This window comes from Silurus aristotelis (assembly GCF_946808225.1).
Source record: "Silurus aristotelis genome assembly, chromosome: 4".
Lineage (NCBI taxonomy): Eukaryota > Metazoa > Chordata > Actinopteri > Siluriformes > Siluridae > Silurus > Silurus aristotelis.
The window spans coordinates 29967507-29989136 of record NC_139577.1 but is presented as its reverse complement, the minus strand read 5'-3'; the positions used below and the strand labels follow the sequence as shown (position 1 = coordinate 29989136).

The 21630-nt window shown below is 38.1% G+C and overlaps 1 protein-coding gene across 1 annotated transcript in view; it reads left to right on the top strand.

The window, feature by feature from the left end:
* LOC310724777 (uncharacterized protein) overlaps positions 1 to 21630 on the top strand; it is a 31222-nt gene that overhangs the window by 3716 nt on the left and 5876 nt on the right. Inside the window, exons 7-28 of the mRNA XM_083539048.1 lie at positions 394 to 563; positions 1890 to 2002; positions 2924 to 3040; positions 3180 to 3359; positions 3769 to 3901; positions 4028 to 4183; positions 4283 to 4375; positions 4471 to 4736; positions 5172 to 5465; positions 5749 to 6135; positions 7235 to 7351; positions 7909 to 8019; positions 14392 to 14449; positions 14600 to 14808; positions 14918 to 15190; positions 15524 to 15617; positions 17634 to 17747; positions 17844 to 18024; positions 18243 to 18412; positions 18615 to 18727; positions 19862 to 19978; positions 20184 to 20378. Of these exons, the coding sequence (XP_083395174.1) occupies positions 394 to 563; positions 1890 to 2002; positions 2924 to 3040; positions 3180 to 3359; positions 3769 to 3901; positions 4028 to 4183; positions 4283 to 4375; positions 4471 to 4736; positions 5172 to 5465; positions 5749 to 6135; positions 7235 to 7351; positions 7909 to 8019; positions 14392 to 14449; positions 14600 to 14808; positions 14918 to 15190; positions 15524 to 15617; positions 17634 to 17747; positions 17844 to 18024; positions 18243 to 18412; positions 18615 to 18727; positions 19862 to 19978; positions 20184 to 20378 (3661 nt within the window). The remainder of the gene's footprint in view (positions 1 to 393; positions 564 to 1889; positions 2003 to 2923; positions 3041 to 3179; positions 3360 to 3768; positions 3902 to 4027; positions 4184 to 4282; positions 4376 to 4470; positions 4737 to 5171; positions 5466 to 5748; positions 6136 to 7234; positions 7352 to 7908; positions 8020 to 14391; positions 14450 to 14599; positions 14809 to 14917; positions 15191 to 15523; positions 15618 to 17633; positions 17748 to 17843; positions 18025 to 18242; positions 18413 to 18614; positions 18728 to 19861; positions 19979 to 20183; positions 20379 to 21630) is intronic.

Below are 21630 nucleotides of genomic sequence, written 5' to 3'. Positions count from 1 at the left end.
GTCCAATTTTAAAACTCCACATGAAGTGGGATCCAATTGGCACTGGTACGTTTCTAGATTGTTTGGGATGTTTGAGGGGTCGGCATTTACTTCTTTAAAGGTCCACAATCTTCATAAGGTGGGATGTGACTGGAGCTGGAGCAACCTCAGGATGCCTTGGGATGGGGAGAGAAAGAGAAGCAGTAAAGAGGATTTACCGTAGCTGCTGTTCATGATATTAACAAGCATAAGTTGATAATGTGCATGTGATCAGATGTTCTGGAGCACAAGGATATGGTGTAATGTTTGTTATGTGTGGGCTTTGCTAAAAAGATACGTTTTTAAACTGCACTTAAACTGGAAGAGTGTGTCTGAGCTGAGTATGTGTCACTCTTCTTGTTTGTGATCCTGCAGAATGTTGGGACTCAGCCAGAACTTGGTGCTTTGTTTTGTTATCGACACCACTAGCAGCATGTCTAAAGACATTGCCGAAGTCAGGAAGGTTACTTCATCCATCATTGACAGTACAACAGGAGCTGCAGCTCAAAGTTCTGAATACATCCTGGTACCATTTAATGACCCTGGTAAGCTTAATTTGTAGAATGCAGCCTTTTCTGCATGCTTTTAGAATTCTATTTTGTATAGATATTATTAATGCAATGGGGAGAAAGTTGAAAAGGTAGTAAGGGAATAATTGCTTAGAGTTGTAAATAATATGTGGACATAACAAATACATAAATAATAAGAGACAAGCAGTTGCATTGTAAAAATGAAATTCTTTCATTGCACTTCATGATGGTAAACATTTTTACCTTTACATCAGTCCACATCACACATATAGACATTTTTATTTATCTTATACCATGGCAGTTGCTAGTAATGATAAAAACAAATCACTTAAATGACTTCTTGTTCCTTTCTGTATTTAAAATAGTTCCCAATGGCATCCTATGCTGTATGTTTGGAATTGTAATCCTTGTACAGAATAAATTTGGCACCAATCAGACACCTCCCTGATGGTATTGCATGATGGATAATTTATCTGAATCTATTTCTCACCTGAACACCATTATTCCCGACCAAATCTCCAAACAATCACCATCTCCATCTCCTTTTGAAGAAATCCAGGGAAACCACCACCATGCTTCACTGTTGCTTGATTATTGTGCTGCTCTCAATTCCTTTGGCAAACTTGTTTTGTGCTACAGTCAAATATTTTATGTCTGAGGTACAGTGTGTTTTTCTAGCTGCGATTCTTCCATAAGGACCACTTCTTCTTAGACTTCTCCAGAAAGTAACAGCAATGCCTGAGTCCTACTGGTTTCCACCAGTTATTTATTGATAGCACTGCTTGTTATTTCGGATGATGATGGGAAGTTAGCATGATTTGTCTTTTATCTGTTTTCTTGGCTTACCACTGCATATACAGTCCTTAGTATTGCCTGTTGGATCTTGAAACCCAAGTCTGCTTAGAAATCTTTGGGTGGAAGAGACCTTGCTGATAAAGTATAAGTACCTTGTGTCTTGTAGCTGTGCTCAGTCTTGCCGTGGTTTATGATCTGTGACATAAAACTGTCTTCCACAACCTCACCTTAGTAGCATGGTTTGGCTGTTGGAGGCCTCCTAACCATTTGTTTCTGTTTCATTTCATGACTGTTCAAACTACATATGCATTTGATGATCTTTAGCAACTGCTCGGTATAATTGCCGAATTATAAGCTTGACTCTGATCCTACAAAATCCCTGACTTTGTGCAAGTGTACAAAGTGTGCAGAAGTAAAACTTTAAAGTCACTGATAGAGTTTCAGGAGTATGAGTAGGCCACTGATAGAGATCGCATAGTAGGAGTCTGTGTGACAAAGTTCAGCAGAGATCATTCTGATTTCTTTTGTTCTTTTGAATTCTTTCAGGTTTTGGCCCATTAATGAGAACTAGTGATCCTACTGTGTTTAAACAGCAACTCGATGCACTTACAGCTTCTGATGGAGGAGATGTTCCTGAAATGAGTCTCTCAGCACTCCAGGTGTGATACAGTAACATATTTTGCTAGTCTCTCAGGTTTTGAAACTATTGTTTTTCATAATTTATTGCTTACTTAATTTCTAATACTTGTATGTGTTAGGTAGAATAAAGTAATTGTTAAATTCTAAAAAAAAAGAAAAAGAAACGCAATATATATATATTTTTTAATCTACGCAAGATTAGCTGGTTTTTTGTTGGATGTTTATATTAAAGTTTAGTCAATTTTTTTTATCTTGATTCCTTTTATTGCTTTTATTCGTTGCAGTAGACAGGCAGGGCGCAGTATCTTGGCATCTTGTGAAGGAATGCCAGCACAGGAATGTGTCAAAAACTGATTTGATCAACAACTCAATCATTCAGTCAGTCTGTCATTCATTCAGCTTGTCAGTAAGATAATTAGACAATAACTAGTCAATAACTCATCCAGACTGTCAGTTGTTCAAACAGTCGGTCAGTCAATCAGTCAGTCTGTCAGTTTTTCACTTGGTCCGCAACTCATTTAGTCACTCGATATAGCAGTAAGTCAGCATTAACTCACTCAGTCACTTGTTCCGGCAACTGGTCAGACAGTCATTTAATTAGTCAATTAACTCCATCAGTCTGTCAATTGGTCAGTCATTCAGTCAGTTGGTCTATTAGTCAGTCTTTCAGTTGGTCAGTCACTAAATTACTGTGAATGAATAAGTCAGACAGTAAGTTATTCAGTCAGCTGGTCAGTCAGTTAATAGATCAGTTACTAAGTTTGTTTGTCAGTCATTCACTCTACAATTGTCTGCCACACAATCTCCCATTCAAGTCAAAGTCAATTCAAGTCAAAGACAAAGTGAACTTTATAATGATTTAGCCAGACAGTAACGTGTGAAGCAGAACGAAGCATTCAATTTACAAGCATTCAAATAACATTTCATTTTTTTTGTTCCAGCTCGCCCTTACTGGATCTTCACCACAGACAAATATTTTTGTCTTCACTGATGCTGATGCCAAAGATAAAGGGTTAAAAAATACTTTGCAAGCACTGATTGAGAGAACAAAGTCTGTCGTAAGTACATGAAAATCATTTCTACAGTATACACACACAATCTATTCACACTATTATTTAGAATTTTCTGATAACTTGTAAAATAATATGAACAAAGTTACAAGTAATGATTAAATCTTTTTACATTCTCTATTTCAAGGTGACTTTCATGCTAACCAACACCACAGATGGCCAACAACAACAAGTACCCCCTCAGATTTTCAACCCACAGATCTACCAAGATCTGTCTCAGGCCTCTGGGGGACAGGCTATTGAGGTCACCAAAGAAACACTGTCCAAGGCTACAGATATCATTGCAGTTACCTCCAAATCTACAATGGTAATTAAAAGTTGCGGTGGTATTGTAGATGTTTGGAGTCTTAACTGGGTTTCTTGCTTTAGTAAAATGGTATTCACCTTCCATATTTGAAATGTCTCTCTCTCTGTAATGCCTCGTTTTGTTATATTGCGTTTTTGTATAGTATTGATAATTTCTATAATTGCAACGTGATAGTGGTGCTATTAAGAGGTGGATCAAGTCGGGTAAGTCCCCACTGAAGGCCCAGGTACCAACGGCCCGCCACTGATACATATAGATAAAACAATTAAATTTTATTTTATTTGTATACCAGTTTAATAATGGATAATGTCTCAAAGTAGCATTACAGAAATATTTATATTAAAAATATAAACTTTATTGTAATTTATTTGTCCTTATAAGGTTCAAATACAGCAATTTTCCATTTTAGGTCACACTACTCCAGGCTGTAAGAAACACAGGAAAAACCGAAAGCTTCTCATTCATTGTGGATTCTACAATGCAAAACCTGGTGATTTACATCACAGGAAACTCTCTAGACTACACCCTCACTAGTCCTGCAGGTGTGCAGATTGTGAAATTAACCAATAAACCTTTGTTATATTGAGAGAACACTCAGAAACTCATGTAATGTCAATATTACTTAATACTGCGCTAAACTCATATAATGGTGCTGTTATCTAACCCAGGAGTCTCACAGAGCAGCACTGAACTGAATGGAGACTTGGGGAGCATTCAGAATGTTGGTAACTTTCATACAGTGCAACCAAATGTTGCAGACCAGACTGGACTGTGGGTCTTGAAAATGAATTCAAAAAACCAACCCTACAGCATCAGAGTTGTTGGTAAAATCATTGTTTACGCATCCCTATTCTCTTTTTAGATCTCAGAATTTAAATAAAATGTAGTTAATGAGTCTATTTGTTTTTATATTCACTTTTCAGGTCAAAGTGTGGTTGACTTCCTCTTTGCATTTGTGAATGCTTCTCAAGGTCTTCATACAAGCTATGTTGAATTAAACACCAGGCCTTCAGCAAGTAAATGCACAACTCTTCTAAATTGATAATTCATTAACTACTGTAATTGATTAACTGATTTTAAACTGATGGCTCTTTAATTTTCCCTTAATCAGACACCGTCACCTTGTTGCTCACTATGATTGGTCTGGACAGTGGGAGTCCTACAGAGGTGTCACTGGTGGAAGCCTCGAGTTCAAACTCTTTTACTGGGACACTAGAAGAGGTAGCTAGTGGACAGTACCTGGTGACCTTCACCAGCATCCCAGCAGGAAAGTTCACTGTCCGGGTATTGGGACAGCTCAGTTCAACTAAAGCTTCAGACAGCACCTTTCAGAGACAGACACCAACTCAGTTCCAAACATCAAATTTGACTATTACGGTAAGTTTTAATCCATTAATTTACAATTATTATTATTATTATTATCATTATTATTATTATTATTATTATTATTATTATTATTATTGTTATTATAGTAATAGCAACATTTGATTACAATTTTACAAAACTAAAATGTGCAAAGATAAATGTATTTATGACACATTCAGCTACAATAATTAGATATAATTTAGAAAGAGACATGTATGTATTGATAAGGTCACAATTGTTATGCTCTAAAACCAAGAACCAGGGTATAAAATTGAGGGATCTTTCTAGAGACTTCAAAGATTAAATTGTTTTGTGGCATAGATATTATTATTATTATTATTATTATTATTATTATTATTATTATTATTATTATTATTATTATACATATGTACATTTTTTTATGTCAATTATCATGGTAAAATTTACTTTCTTCCTACAATCTGACAGACTCAACCTGTTGGAACAGTGGCACCGGGAAAACAATTGACTCTGCCTTTCACAGTCACAACCACAGGCTCTGGAAAAAGCCTTAATATCGGCATCAGCAATGATAGAAATTTTGCCGCTAGCTTTAACACGTCCTTAACCCTCGATACTGGAGGCAGTGCAAATGGCACAGTAACTCTGACTGTTCCTGAAAATACTTCCTCTGGAACTGATGTCACTGTGATAATTGAAGCTGAAGTTCCAGATGGAAGCGATTTCAATTACGCCGTGCTGCGCATTGCTATTGTTGCTCCGGTAATTGCTTACGTTACATTCAACTTCTCTTAATCCTGACAAAAAACTGGCAAAGGTTTTGCCAAAAAATACATTACAGATTCGTACCTTTGCTCCATTGTTAATTACATGTTAATTACATATCACTTTTGCCAAAATGATTGGTTAATATACTGTATGTTAAAAAAAGTGTGTGTGTGTGTGTGTGTGTGTGTTGTGTGTGTGTGTGAGAGAGAGCGCATTACATATAAGTCATTAGATAAGAAATTGTGTTGAAATATAACTGTTTCTCTACTTCTTGAAGGTAACTGATATTTTTCCACCGATGTGTGAGGCAGTTAGCATATTTAGCAACTGCTCAGGAAACTGCAGCTTCTCCTCATGGTACCTCACTACCAACATCACTGATTGGTCAGGTGTTCAGAAAGTGAGAACTCTCAAGGGAAACGGCAACCTCGACACCACCAGTGTTCTTAATGCCACAGGCGTGAACGTCACGATGGCAGTCTACAGCGCCTCTTGCTGCTTCCAAGACTTGGAATTAGTTGCGGTGGATACAGTGGGAAATGTTGCAACCTGCTTCAAATCTGCCTCACCAAGCATCCTGAGTTATGGTGCAGAATTTTGCTTGTTTTTACCCATCTGTTTTTGGCTTAACGTAGGAGTCTCATTTTACCGATTCATGCAGCTCTAAGAAGAAAATCAGTTTATTAGAATACAAAAATCAATATATATGGGTCTACATTATATCTGCTTTCATACAGACCTGAAAATATAAATGAACAAAATTATATAGTAATTTGTCTTCTGAATACATTAGTGTTTTACTGACGGCTCTTTGGCTGTTGTTATGTCAATAATTTAAAAAGATTTTAAAATGTAGTAAGATTTAGTAAATTTTTAAATATAACTGCATTGCTAGGTAATGTCTTCAATCACTATTACAGTGTAGTATGCATCGACTAAACTTGGGGTTCTAAGTTATTTTGCATTGGTACAGCATTCATATTAATAATAGTTGTCTTTTTATTGTTATTTCTCTTTCTACAACTTGAATTTAATTATTACATTATACAACCAAACTGTTTTGTTTTTCCTGTGTTCTCTAAACTATACATTGATTACTATTGATTGCTTTGGTAAACTTTCTTGATTTTTGATATATATATAGTTTTATGCAAAGAGTGTGGTGGTTTACTTTATACTTTTTTACTTTTAAGGAATCTAGCTAGCTGAAAATATACATTTGCTCAAGTTAAGGAAAATTTTAAATTGGAAAATATGGAAAATTTTATTTAAAAATGGGCTGAATGCACAATGTCATTTTATGGTACTGCAGAATAAGCTTATTGCTAATAACTGTTGCTGTTGCAAAAATTGATGATTAAAATACTTTTAAAGAAATCTTGGCATTATCTGCTGCATAGCATACATGACAGATAAATAATTTATTTTTGGTGGATGTGACATCATTAAAGAACCAGGTTGGTTGGAATCTATTTGCATTTTTTAAACACATCCAAGTAAAAATTATACAAACAAAAAGGGTAATCCAAAGGCAGAATCGGGAGAAAGACAAGAATAGCCAAAAGCCAGAAGATCAGTCAGCGAGCAAACAGAACCGAAAGAAAACTGAAGGCAAAAGACAGTATAAACATAGCAATGGTCTGGACACAAAGAAAGCAAACAATAAACAGGCTTGGTACGCAAGAACATCGCAATACTTTGCTAGTGTGAGCATGGCTTAAGAAGGCTGTAAGTGTGTTTTAACCTGTGTGTTCAATATTCAGGCGATGTCTCCCTCTGCTGTCGTGGTGGTTACATTGTGGTTGAATTTTGTTACAGAACCCCCTCTTCCTGTAAGGAGGTTTGTCTGCTGCAGGATTGCCCCCGAGGTTGGCTTACCGGTCAGTTGGGGTGTGTACTGTGAACTTTATCACAACGTATAAGAGTGGGGGAAGGTGCACACAGGTGGACTATGCTTTATGCAGGCGCTTGGACACTGTAAGGTGTTGGCAGGGGAGCTAGACAGCATCGGATGGTGGTCTGTAGGGTGGTTTTGGAGGTGAAGAAGAAGAGGAGGAGGGTGAGGACTGAAAGAAGAATAAAATGGTGGAAACTAAAGGAGGAAGACTGTAGTATGAGATTCAGAGAAAAGGTCAGACAGGGGCTCGGTGGAGGTGAAGAGGTGCTGGATGATTGGGCAACTACTGCAGAAGCGATAAAGGAGACAGCTAGTAAGGTACTTGGTGTGACTTATGGAAATAGAAAGCATAAGGAGGAAGATGTTGGCGAAACAGAATTGGGATCGACAGAGTAATTGTCACGCGCCGAAGATGGAGGCGGAGGCAGAAATAGAAGCCGGTGTCTTTATTGAACAAAAATAGGCAGAGCCAAAACAAAACACCCGCAGCGCGGGATAAAACCGGCAAAAGGCAGTTCCCTATGATTTATCCGCGGTGAGGCGTGGAGGAAGCGCAACGTGGAAGAAGCGACGGAGAGGCGTCGGGAATCCAAGGTGCGCCGGGGAAGGAAGCCGTCACCGTGGGTAAAGCGAGGAGTCCGGGATCAGAAGGTGCGTAGCGGAAAATGCTGACGCGAAGAAACACCACCTGGAACCTGCACAGACACACACACGAGCATCACCAAGTACATTTAATAACCGACAGCAAGTGTGTGTGTGTGTGTGAGGCTTTTATAGGTGGTGTAGAATTAATCCGAGGTGTTCGGGATGAGCCCGATCGCACTGAGCCTCGTGCGGGCGGGGCATGCACGAGAACCGGAGCGAGGTGCGTCGGGGAATCCTGGGATATGACAGCCTCCGAAGGGGGCGTGGCAGGGGGATTCCTGACAGTAATGAGAAAAATTGGCAGGAGTACAAGGAGATGTGGCAGCAGGTAAAGAGGGATGTGGCGAAAGCCAAAGAAAAGACATGGAGCAGGAGCTGTATGTAAAGTTGGACACTAAGGAAGGAGAAAAGGATCTGTACTGATTGGCCAGGCAGAGGGACCGAGCTGGGAAGAATGTGCTGCAAGTTAAATAAAGGATGGATATAAAAAATGTGTTGACTAGCGAGGAGAGTGTGTTGAGAAGATAGAGGGAGTATTTTGAGCAGCTGATGAACAAGGAAAATGAGAGAGAGAGGAGGTTGGATGGTGTGGAGATGGTGACCAGGAAGTGGATAGGATTAGTAAAGAGGACGTGAGAGCAGCAATTAAGAGGATTAAGAGTGAAAAGTCAGTAGGACCAGATGACATACCGGTAAAAGCATGGAGATGTTTAGGAGAGATGGCAGTGAAGTTTTTAACTAGGTTGTTCAACAAGATTTTGGAAGGTGAGAGGATGCCTGATAAATGGAGAAGGAGTGTGCTGGTACCGATCTTTAGAGAATAAGGGTGATGTGCAGACCTGCAGTTACTATAGGGGAATAAAGTTGATCAGTCACACCATAAAGATATGGAAAAGAGTAGTGGAAGCCGGGCTGAGAGAAGAGGTGACCATCTGTGGGCAACAGTATGGTTTCATGCCGAGGAAGAGCACCACTTTGAGAATATTGATGGAGAAGTATAGAGAAGGTCAGAAGGAAATGCATTGTGTGTTTGTAGATTTAGAGAAAGCATACAATAGGGTGCTGAGAGAAGTATTGTGGTATTGTATGAGGAAGTCAGGTGTGTCAGAGAAGTATGTGAGGGTGGTGTAGGACATGTATAGGACAGTGTGACAGCAGTGAAGTGTGCAGTAGGAACGACAGACTGGTTCAAGGTGGAGGTTGGACTGCATCAAGGATCGGCTCTGAGTCCTTTCTTGTTTGCAGTGGTGATTGACAGGTTGACAGACGAGGTTCGTTGGGAGTCTCCCTGGACTATGATGTTTGCGGATGATATTGTGATTTGTGGTGAGAGTAGGGAGCAAGTTGAGAAGAGCCTGGAGAGGTGAAGGTATGCACTGGAGAAAAGTGGAATAAAAGTCAGTAGGAGTATTTCACTGTGCTGTAATATATATGTGACAAATAAAGGCTATTTTATAAGACAGAGTACATGTGTGTGAATGAGAGGGAGGACAGTGGAGTGGTGCGGTTGTAAGGAGAAGAGGTGGAGAAGGTGGAGGAGTTCAGGTACCTATGGTCAACAGTGCAAAGTAATGGGGAGTGTGTTAGAGAAGTGAAAAAAAGAGTGCAGGCAGGGTGGAGTGGGTGAGGTGAGATTGAGATTTGGACATGTGCAGAGGAGGGACATGGGGTATATCGGTAGGTGAATGTTGAGGATGGAGCTGCCAGAAAAGAGGGAGGCCAAGGCAGAGTTTATGAATGTGGTGAGGTTAGACATGCAGGTATTTGGTTTAAAAGAGGAAGATGTAGAGGACAGTTGGGTATGGAGATGGATGATACGCTGTGGCGACCCCTAATGGGAGAAGCCGAAAGAAGAAGAAGACTGTGAACTTTAACACAGCCTTAGCTTTCAACTATACCTTCAACTGTCTGGCACTCACTGAAACCTGGATATCCCTACAGAACACAGCTACACCAGCTGCTCTGTCTTCTGCCTATGCTTTCTCTTACTTGCCAAGAGAAACCGGTAGAGGTGGTGGAACGGGTTTACTGTTGTCACAAAGATGGGGTTAAACACCTCTCCTTTTGTCTCATATAACATCTTCTTCTGAATTCCATGCAGATTCAGTTACCACTTTAATCAACCTCATCATTGTCATCTACCGGCCTCCTGGTCCCCTTGGAGACTTCCTAGAAGAGATGGATACACTCCTCAGTACTTTCCCTTCTGACATCACCCCTCTGACAGTTCTTGGTGACTTCAACCTCCTATCTGACAAACTTCAGTTATCTTGCCTCCTAGCTTTTCTGAATACCTTCTCCTTGACATTTAACACCTGACCTCCCACACACAACGGAGGAAATGACCTGGACCTGGTTTTTACTCGTCCTATCCCAGCTACAGGCATGACTGCTTCCCCACTACCTACCCCTACCTACCTAAAAACAATTTCCAACATCTCTCTCTTATCCGTCCTAAATTCCCCTCCATCTCCCCCTCCTCTGTAGCTTCCTGTACTCTTTTATCTCTTCCCGAACCTGACTCCTTTGCCACTGACATGTTAATCTCCTCTTTTTCCTTAACCATGGACCTCCTCTGCCCCCTGACCACTAAACCCAAGAAGACTTCTTGTCCCACCCCCTTGCTGTCGGAAGTTTTGCGCAGCAATTGGCAAGAACCAGATCAGCAGAGAGGAATTGGAAAAAAACGCAGACTTTGCATCTTACCGTGCCCTCCTCATCAAAATTTCTTTGGATGCGACTTCTGCTAAGACTGCCTTCTACAAGAAAAAGCTAAATTCCTCTGCACAATATCCTCGTAAACTCCACAACATGTCTTCACTACTCAAACCCCCCTGCTCCACCTGCTTCAACCTCCTTGGCTGTTGAAAACTTTGACTCCTTCTATGATAAAAAGATTAGGGAAATCTGCCAGACCTTCACTTCCTCCTCAACAGTGACTAAACTACACAGCCAGGAATCACCTACTCCTTCGTTGTTAAGCTTCTCAACCATAGTAGAAGATGAGATATTGCAAGTATACTGCACAAAGTGCTTGCAATAGATTGGCATTAGAAGTCTCTAGGTACCTGTTCTAGGTACGCTGCTACCATCTCTCCCTGATAAGCTGCGAGTGACTCAAGCTATTTTTTTTCTCCACTGGATTAGCTTCAAGAGAAGTATTATGTAACATCATTGAATTACAAGGTTGCTTCGAAATCCATTCATGGTTTATTAAACACAAGCAAGTAAAAATAATACAAAGAAAAAGGGTAATCCAAAGACAGAGTTGGAAAACAGGCGAGAGTAGCAAGCCAAGAGATCATTTGGAAAGCAAACAAAACCGGAAGTGAACGAAAGGCAAGACGAGTAGACAGTATATACATAACAATGGTCTAGACATGTACACTCAAAAAATAAAAATTTTGCTGCCTGTTAAATTTACTTAAATGTAACAACATTCCGTACAATATAATTTTATGTTTACTAAATGAACGCAAATAAATCATGTAGGATTTTCTATAAGGTCAACTACTTAGCTTTTAATAGATTCACTCACATCAAAATAACACAACACATTCAAACTCTCATGCGCTTCTGGAAAAATCATCGCCGATGTTGCAAGATTAAAGAAAACCAGGCTTCGGGAATTCACCTGTTTTTGTGCACTTATGAGAAGGTAAGAGCAAATCCTTTTAAAAAATTTTTATTTACAACTAGAATGAACTGTAGTACCTGGTAATGTCTAAACTTAAAATTATTTCGAAACAAACCAGTATAAAATCTGAAACATAAATACTGCAGGTAAAAAGGTTACATTTGGATTTTCAACTGTATTATAGCACCCCACCTCAAATAATTAGAACTGTCCCTCAAAAAGTACGTGAAGCTTAAGCACTTTAACAAAGGGATGCTTGTCTAATATTCACAATTATACAATTTATATTATAAAAGAGGTACATTCCCCAGTTCACAGAGTACAGTCACCCCCTTGACTTGATCTGAACTTAATCCTATCTGGTGTTTATTCACAATGTACCAACACTGAGAGCAGGTCACACAAGATGTCTTTCTCAACTGCACTAATGCACAGCTCAGTATTACACTGTAACATAACCACATAACTAGTATGTATTAACAAATGAACAAGGTATATTTGGTGACTATTATAATTATAGCTATTCTATTTCTGCTTAACTTATTAGATTTTTTTGTACATAGTTCAGCCTCTGTGTGTTGTTTCTTTTACCAAAATTGAAATATTTTTGTATGTTTACTTATATCAATTCCTGTTCTTTATATTTAATTTCCTTTTCCCTTATTTTTATCATGTTAATCATTGTGGCTATCATACTTTGGCTTTAGATCTGGTGAACTTTCAATACAGTGTTATTTCAAAATCGTTTCATTTTTATTACGGTTCTTTCTTTTTCTTAACAAGCAGAATCACTTGTGCAAGATCTCTTTCTTTCCTGTTAAACTGTGTGCAAGATTCACTTCTACCGCATGTGTAGTTCAGACAATGTGCAAGCGACAGTTAATGCTAATCTGACTACTGCCCTGTTATGGGCAAAACAACGGAGAGCAACAGTAAACAACAAAATTCTTTTTTTGAGTGATATGTTTCATGTTTTACAGAAATTTGCATTTTAAAAATATTACAAAACCAACACCTTTGTGCAAAGAATGGTGAGCACTTATGTTTCAAAGTCGACTTTGCTGAAGCTCAACCTTTTAATGTAAATTTACTTAGAATGTAATCAAGTCATAGAACGTATCTCCATGTGATTCAATGGATCACTTTCAGCATTAAGCAATTTTGTTTGGCCAACTTGTTTAACTGTATTGTTAGTACCCTGGTGGTCTAGTGGTTAGGATTTGGCGCTCTCACCGCTGCGGCCCGGGTTCGATTCCCGGTCAGGGACCCCCTAGGGTTGCACAAGCCAGTGCACTCTTAGTGCCGGTCCCAAACCCGGATAAATTGGGAGGGTTGCGTTAGATAGGGCATCCCGCGTAAAAAACTACCAAATCAAACATGCGGATCATGAATACGAATGATCCGCTGTGGTGACCCCTAATGGGAGAAGCCGAAAGAAAGACAGACAGTTTTAATGACGTAATTCAACTGAGTTAATCATCCCAAATAAATTAATTACAACTAAACATGAATAAAAAAAGTTGAATCAACACCAATAAATTGTGTTACCCAGCTAAAGTAAATGAAGTTGGAAGGAAACCACTAGAAGGCAACAATGAGCAAGTGAGCATCAGAACTGGACCACAGAGCAATTGAAGAATGTGGCCTGGTCTGATGATCATGTGGATGGCTGGGTGTGTGTGTGTGTGTCACTTACCTGGGGAACACATGGTACCAGGATGCACTATGGGAAGAAGGCAAGCTGACATAGGTAGTGTGATGCATTGGTCAATGTTCTGCTTGGAAACCTTGGGTCCGGACTTCCATGTAAACTTTTACATGTCCTACCTACCTAAAATTGTTGCAGACCATGTATACCCTTTCATTACAGTGGCACTCCCTGATAGCTGTGGCCTCTTTCAGCAGGATAAGGTGGTTCAGGGAAGGATTGAAAAGCACAACAAAGAGTTTGAAGTGTTGGCTTGGCCTGCAAATTTCCCAGATCTCAATCCAGTTGAGTGTCTGTGTGATGTGATGGACAAAAAAGTCCGATCCATGGAGGCCACACCTCACTACTTACAGTCACAACTTGACTTAAGGAGTATGCTGCAAATCATCTTGGTGCCTGGTACCACAGCACACCTCCAGGGTTCTAGAGGAGTTCATGCCTCGATGAGTCAAGGCTGTTTTGGCAGCAAAATAAGGACCAACTATTTATTATAATTACAAATAAAAATTTTTGCATGAAATATTTTGCATGATGTGCTGTAATAAGTAGATTTCTTGAATATTATTTGAATTCAAATATTTAGAAAGGAATTGGTTTGTTTTTATTTAATGTCAGTAGGATATTTACTGAAGATTGCATGCAGTGGCAGAACACAAGGTTTATTTATGATGGATCAGTGAGTGAATGAATGGTGTGGGTGTTTCTGCAAATATCTTACCCGTTTTATCTGTTCCATCACCGCAGATGTACTTTCAGTTTTTATTTGTATTCCAGATATTTTTGCCAATGCCAGAGTATTTCTCAAATGTAAAAAGTCCTGTGTCTTAATGTTATATTTTGTAAAGATCCATGCAAATGAGACAATAAGTTCAGTAATGGCTCTAAATTGCAGGCCATCACTCATTTTTGCATGAAATTCATATATTATTTTAAATAACTCATTCTTAAATAGATAAACATCAAGATTTTATCGTAATGTGTAGACACTGGTAATGGGAGTGGCTTGTGTACACTCTTCTAAAAATGTGAACAGTTAGGGCACAGACACAAAGGAAATTTCACAACAGAAAAGCCACTCAAGGCATCTAAAGGTAAGATTAATATGACAGAATTATGATTAGAATGTCTATAATTTTTCTTAAAGTATGTAATAAAGAAATGTAGTTTGAAATAATTGATAGCATGTTATAGAAAAAAGGTGTTTGAGGTTATTTATGGCAAGTTTTTTTTTTTCTTCACAGCTTTAAAAATGATTAAAACAAATCTGCTAATCAGTACACTGATCTACCCAAATCTTATAATGAGCCTCATGACTAGTCAGACTCTGGCTTTTATGCCTGCTTTGTCAAAACCAATGACACACCAGGACATAACTCGAGTTGCAGTTTTACAGATAACGGCCGATGTGTGCAGATCACGAGCACTCCAGGAGGGCTGGAATTTTGTTATGGTGACTAATTAATTATTAATATTATTATTAATTATTAATTTAAATATAAAGTTATTTGTTATAAGACTGTATTTGTATATATGACCGTCTTGTTCCTTTCTTATTGCAGCCAAACCCGCTGACAGTAAAGTCAGTGGCAGAAAGCTGTTACTCGTCCGATTCAGCCAAAGATTTTCAAAGTAGCCTTGATAAGATAAATCATCACAATGCCTGGGTCGATTTTTGGCATTTTTTTACTGCAAGTTACCATTTTGACAATGAGATGTTTTTAGCTGGACGGAAACTCATTACAGACGGAGTCTCTGTTGTAAAATACAGTGTGAAAAAGCAGAGCTATCAAACTGCCAGAGCGGCACTTGGTAAAGTTCTACACACTTTGCAGGTATGGTATTAAGGTTCTGTAGAATAGCAGCATTGTTAGTAACGAAATTGAAGATATTATATAGCATTTTTATTTTTAATAAACTGAAAGTTAATACACTACATTGCTATAATAGCTAAATCAAGAATAACTAGTTTATTCAAACATGAGTTTAATTTGTAATTCTGGGTAAATGTAATATATTATTATTAGACTCTAATACACAGAGCTGCTTGAGACAATATCCATTGTAAAAAGCACTATAGAAATAACATTGGATTGAAAAATGGAAATTAAATTGAATATGCAGTGATTTTGTTGAAATTCTGACCCTTTTTCATGTCTTTTTCTAAGGATTTCTACAGTCATAGTAACTGGATTGAACTGAGAAAGACACAACCATATTCCAATCTGATTAAACCAGACACACTAATTGAAAACATAGCAGGTAAATAAACAGTGTGTAGGTGTTTCTCTGTTTGTGTTTATCTGGGTTTTTTCTGTTAAATGTAAAATAAATTTCTTTCAGTTTGTGTTTGCTATTGAATATTATACATTTGAAAAGGCAAAAGGTATTTTAGTAACAGAAAATACAAACTGCTGAAGAATCCTGGTTCAACTGACCGTCTAACTCTGTATTTTGTTGCCAGGAATTCATTCCTGGAGTGGGGATTATTTGTCCACAAGCTCTAGGTTGATGTCAGGTAGTAACATTAATAGTACCGTAATTACTTACCGACTATAAAGCACACCCAAATATAAGCCGCACCCACTGAATTTTACAAAGATTATTATTTTGAACATAAATACACCGCACCTGTCTATAAGCTGCAGGTTCCTACATTGAAACTAATGAACTTTACACAGGCTTTAACGAAAGACAGTGTCTGTTACACGGCTTGTATCTAAACAGTAGCCTACCAAGAAAGTCATTGTTCACTGTCTTCCTTCTTCCTTTCACAACAATTTATTTCGAGAGTTTTTCTTTTGGCATCGTCGTGTGTTTAAAAATCACCATCGGTGAAGCTTTTCTCCTGATGCCGTGCAGCTCAGAACACAGGTGAAGTGCGTTTTTTCATGCCCGGTTGTTTTCAGCGTGACGAATGATTCACATTTCCTGTAGACAGTCCGAGTGAGCGGCAGGTCAAACGTCAGAGGAACATCATCCATATTTATGATGTGCTGCGGCCCGATTCAGTGGGAGCGCATCTGATTTAATATAAAGAGTTTCATTGGTTCACCTGAACCCGTTCAGCAATTTCATTGGTCTAATGTTATGGGGCTCAGTTTTGTGGCTTGAAGTTTGTGAAACTGGGAAAAAAAACCCGGAAAAATCCATAAATTAGCCGCTTCATTGTTTAAGCCGCGGGGTTCAATGAGTGGGGAAAAAAGTAGCGGCTTATAGTCCGGAAAATACGGTAAATGTGTAATAATATCAATTAAAGACTTTTAAGGCATCAACTAATCTTACCAATGCAGCTCCACCGACTATGATTAATTAATATGTGCTAGATATTGTGGCAAAAACAAGGATGGGGCAGATCAGCAAATAATATCGATATGGCAAAACAGGACTCAGAATCTAGAATCAATAACAAGTCAATTACAAGATAGGCAGACTGTAACAGGTTGACTTGGCGTGACGACAGAGTAGAGGATCCAAATGCAAGCTATATTACGAGAGAAGTTGAAACAGGCAGGGTTGACAACAGCAAACAGTAAAATCCAAGAATAGACAAAAAAAATCATCAATGCTCAAGGCAGGCAGCAAACAATCAGAAGATGTTGTAAACAGTTCAAGGTTAAATAGGTGTGTGTGTGTGTGTGTGTGTGTGTGTGTGTTATAAAGTCCTTCTGCTGGGAACTGGGAGGAGTCTGAAATAGTTTTCTAGGCAGGGGCTTCTGGGAACTGCAGTCCGATAGGACACAGTCTGAGTGGTCATGGAGCACTCTGGTGGTGAGTGGGAGGAATGACAGGGGCCGGATACATGACAGACACAATAACAAGGCTTAGAATAAACAGGCGTATAAAGACAAATTAATCGTATGCTTGGCAAAGAGCTTCTGAATGAATGTATTTTTATATAGCGTGGAAACCAGGTGTCATCTCAATCAGTATGAGGTATGAGTGCTTGCAGTCTGTTGTGTTAATTGAGCATAATGAATGTTAGCAATTGGGGAGCAAAGATGGACTACACCACCAGGTGGAATTAAACATTTCAGATTGTTTTCAATGAATCAAATACCATTATAATGACCATGGCTGACACTGGTCTTTGACACCAACTGCCTAACATATTATAGGGAAAATAAATAAAATTTTACTGCAATGTTATGTACTGTATATGTGACAAATAAAGGCATACTGATCCAAAAAGTGGTGCAACACAGAATATATAAAACAGGCCAAATTTTATTGAATGTCTGATCTCATGCAAAATCGATTTCGTATTTGTTTTGACAGATTCTGAAACCTGCAGTCCGTGCAGTAGTAGCGACTGCATAGGAAACATCCTGGAGGTGGTCATTACACAGAATAAATTAACATCGGGATATTTTGGTTTCTCCAAACCAAAAGGTAAGGCTGTAAATAGTTAAATATACCAGATGATGTAATTATTTATACTGATTTTTCAAACACAATGAAAAATGTACATTTTTATTTCATCTTAAGGAAAGTGCAGTCATGGAGGATTTGCTGATCCATCAAGTTGGTGGCAAGGAGGAATAAATAAGGATTCTTCCTCCTCCAGTCACGGATATCTACATTCTGAGGCGGCATCAGTAGCCACTGCTGCGACCAAAGAACTGCTGCAGGACATTCGAGCATCAGTTGGAGATTCTGAATTTCTTAGGTATCCAAGATTGTGTAAAACCGGATTTAAACAAACACACACACATTTGTTGTATATACTGTGTTCTTGTGTGTTTAAGTAGCTGTGGTATGTCCATTTGCCTCTTTGAGAAGTCATAATTGCAGTTATGTCCTCTGCCTCCTCTTTAGCAGCCAATTTTGGTTTATCTGCTCAGTAGTACTGTTATGTGCATAAGACCTTTTTTCTTCATCCATCAGATTGATGGGACTCACTCAGTCTTCAGTGCTGTGCTTTGTTATTGACACCACTGGCAGCATGTCTGATGACATTGCGGAGGTCAGACGAGTGACTTCATCTATCATTGACAGTAAAACTGTCACAGAAGCTCAACCATCAGAATATATTCTCGTGCCATTTAATGACCCTGGTAAGTTTGATTCCTTTGATGCAATTTAACGGAAAATAGACAATTGTGCTTGATCTCATAATGCAGCCTCCAGTGAATAAATCTTTTATAAATTAATTTTGTACTAATTTATAATCCTGTAGTTATATAGTAGTTAATGTTGTGAAAGCTCCATTTCACTTTTGTGAAGTTAATTAATGAATTTACTGTTTTCTTTTTTCAGATTTTGGACCACTTACAAGAACTACTGATCCTATCGTATTTAAAAAGAAACTGAATGCACTTACAGCTAATGGTGGAGGAGATGCTCCTGAAATGAGTCTGTCAGGACTCCAGGTACGCGTATGATACAGTAATACACTATTCTGTTGTTGGGTGTTCTTTTTGTCGAGTTTTTGTTTACTGTTATACTGTATATTTTTCAGAATGAATAAGTCTGCTTTTGTTTTTGAAAATATATACAGTTTTAGTTTTAATCACAAAGTTGATTTTTGTTTTTTAAGTTTTATCTTTTCTGTACAGTCTAGCAGTTAAAAAATTTAAGATGTACCTTCAGCTGTGTTTAAAGTCATGTTAAGTTCATGAAGTAGGTTTGATGATTTTCACCAAAATTTTCAGTACAATTACATCACAGATATAAAATGAAAAACCTGAACATTCAAAAGGGGGACATGTCTGGTTGTTGTTTCCTTGTACATGTACATTCACTTTCAACTCCACAAGCAATCTTTCTTTCTTGAAGTATTTGCAGAGAAATTGAGAAATTGTCCTCTACATCATAAACACACTGTCACATTTATTTGATTCAATTCAGATAGTTTTATATAAAAACAAAATCATGGTAGCTACAAAGTGTTAAATTAGCTCAATCTATAGATTTAAACCATTCAGACAATCAATTAAAATTCCTGTTAATATTTGGTAACAAGTACAGTACATAAGCATGTACTAATATATTAACCAACTGTTACTTTATTATGAACTATGATAAATTAAGTCATATATTAATCAAGAACTTACCCTAACCACACCATGAGTTACATGATGGCACAATAATAAACACCTGTTTTTACCTGATTATTCATACTTTCTCATTAAATTTACCCACCGTGTGGGGTTACAATGACCTGGGCCTCAAGGCACTGCTCCATTGTCCTTATGGGTGAAGTACCACACTAACATGTATTTATTAAGCAGACATGACTTTCCATGAGGAGGATAATTCAGGATAATGTATAATGTTTCTATGCACTTTTAATTCATATTCTTTTTCATAGAGTGAATAGTTCTAGTAGGTGTAGTTAAGGTTAGTTCATTATAAGTATATGCCTCAACTCATCATTAGTTCATAATAAAATAACATTTAGTTTACATAGAAGTACATGCTTATTTATGCCCTGCTATAGTAAAGTGTTGCCTAATAATGTTTTAGACCATCTGAACCAAGTACATGCATCAATTTTGTTCCAGCTTGCCCTCACGGGATCTCCACCGGAGATGGAGATTTTTGTTTTCACCGATGCTGATGCAAAAGATAAAGAGTTGACGAGCACTGTGCGAGCACTAATTGAGAGAACAAAGTCCAAAGTGAGTGCATGCAAATGTTACACATAGAATGCATATAGACACAAGATAAGTACTGATTCTTTTATCTAAAATTAAATCAAATATAGATGATCAAAACTTGATTATTTATTGATTATTGATCAATACTAATCATTTAAACACATAAATAAGGACTCGATTAAGTGTACAAAGTACTTATATAATCTTCTTTCTTTCCAATCTGAAGGTGACCTTCATGCTAACTAACGGCTTTAGTTCTCGGCATCGCAGGAGTGCAGTGCCCATAGATGGCCAACAGCAAGTGCTTAATGAGGTCTATAAAGACCTGGCGGAGGCCTCTGGAGGACAGGCTATTGAGGTCACCAAAAAAACACTGTCGCAAGCCACAGATATTATTGCAGCTACCTCCAGATCTACACTGGTAAACAAAGAAAAAATATAAACATGTCTCGATCAAACATCTCTTGAATTCGCAGCCCTTTTAGGGTATATTGCTGCTTCACTAGGCTGTAGATTTGCTGTATCTCTGAATAATTCAGTGGATGTTTGTGAAGATGACTAAAGGAACATCATTAAAAAGTTTTTTGTTTGTTTTTAAAGTTATAGTATTTGGCTTTTCTTTTGTTAATCCCAAAGCACACAGAAATCATTCCAGTTACTGTTCGTCCTCCTCATTTTGCCCACATTAGTGAACAATGCAATCAACTGCAGGGGTAAACAATCTTATCTGCAAAGAGCATGTATAGCTGTAGGTTTCTGTTTTAGTTACAATGAGCCTCAGCCGTCCATGACCCTGTCGCCGGTTTAACACTGTTTCTTCCTTGGACCACTTTTGCTAGATACTGACCACTGCAGACCAGCAAGAGCTGCAGTTTTGGAGATGCTCTGACGCAGTCGTCTAGCCATCACAATTTGACTCTTCTCAAACTCGCTTAAATCCTAACGCTTGCCCATTTTTCCCTGCTTCTGACAAGTCAACTTTGAGGACAAAATGTTCACTTGCTGCCTAATAAAGCCTACACACTTACATGTGCCATAATAAATTTTGTTTTATATATATAAACTTTCTTTTAGCTTCTCCCATTAGGGATCACCACAGCGGATCATCCGCATGTTTGATTTGGCACATGTTTTTACGCTGGATGCCCTTCCTAACGCAACCCTCCCCATTTATCCGGGCTTGGGACGGGCACTAAGAGTGGCTGGGGTTGGTTCCCTGACCGGGGATGGAACCCGGGCCGCAGCGGTGAGAGCGCCGCATCCTAACCACTAGACTACCAGGGAACCTATATATATATATATATATATATATATATATATATATATATATATATATATATATATATATATATATATATATATATATATATATATATAAACTTTCTTTTCTCCTATATATATATATATATATATATATATAGTGCTCTAGTTTGGTAAGAACAAAAATCTGCAGCACCAGAGAATCAGCATAAGAGATTATACATCCTATTTTGGTATTTTGTTATGTAATAAATGAATCCATGTTACTTGTAATTTCAATGCTGATGCTTTGTTTTTGATTTAATTGAATTGCATTTTTGAACTATGTAATGTATAGAACTATGTATCAGTATCATATATTTTAGCACACATGCCAGAACTGTCTTAGCATATGTTTCATATGTGTAATGAGT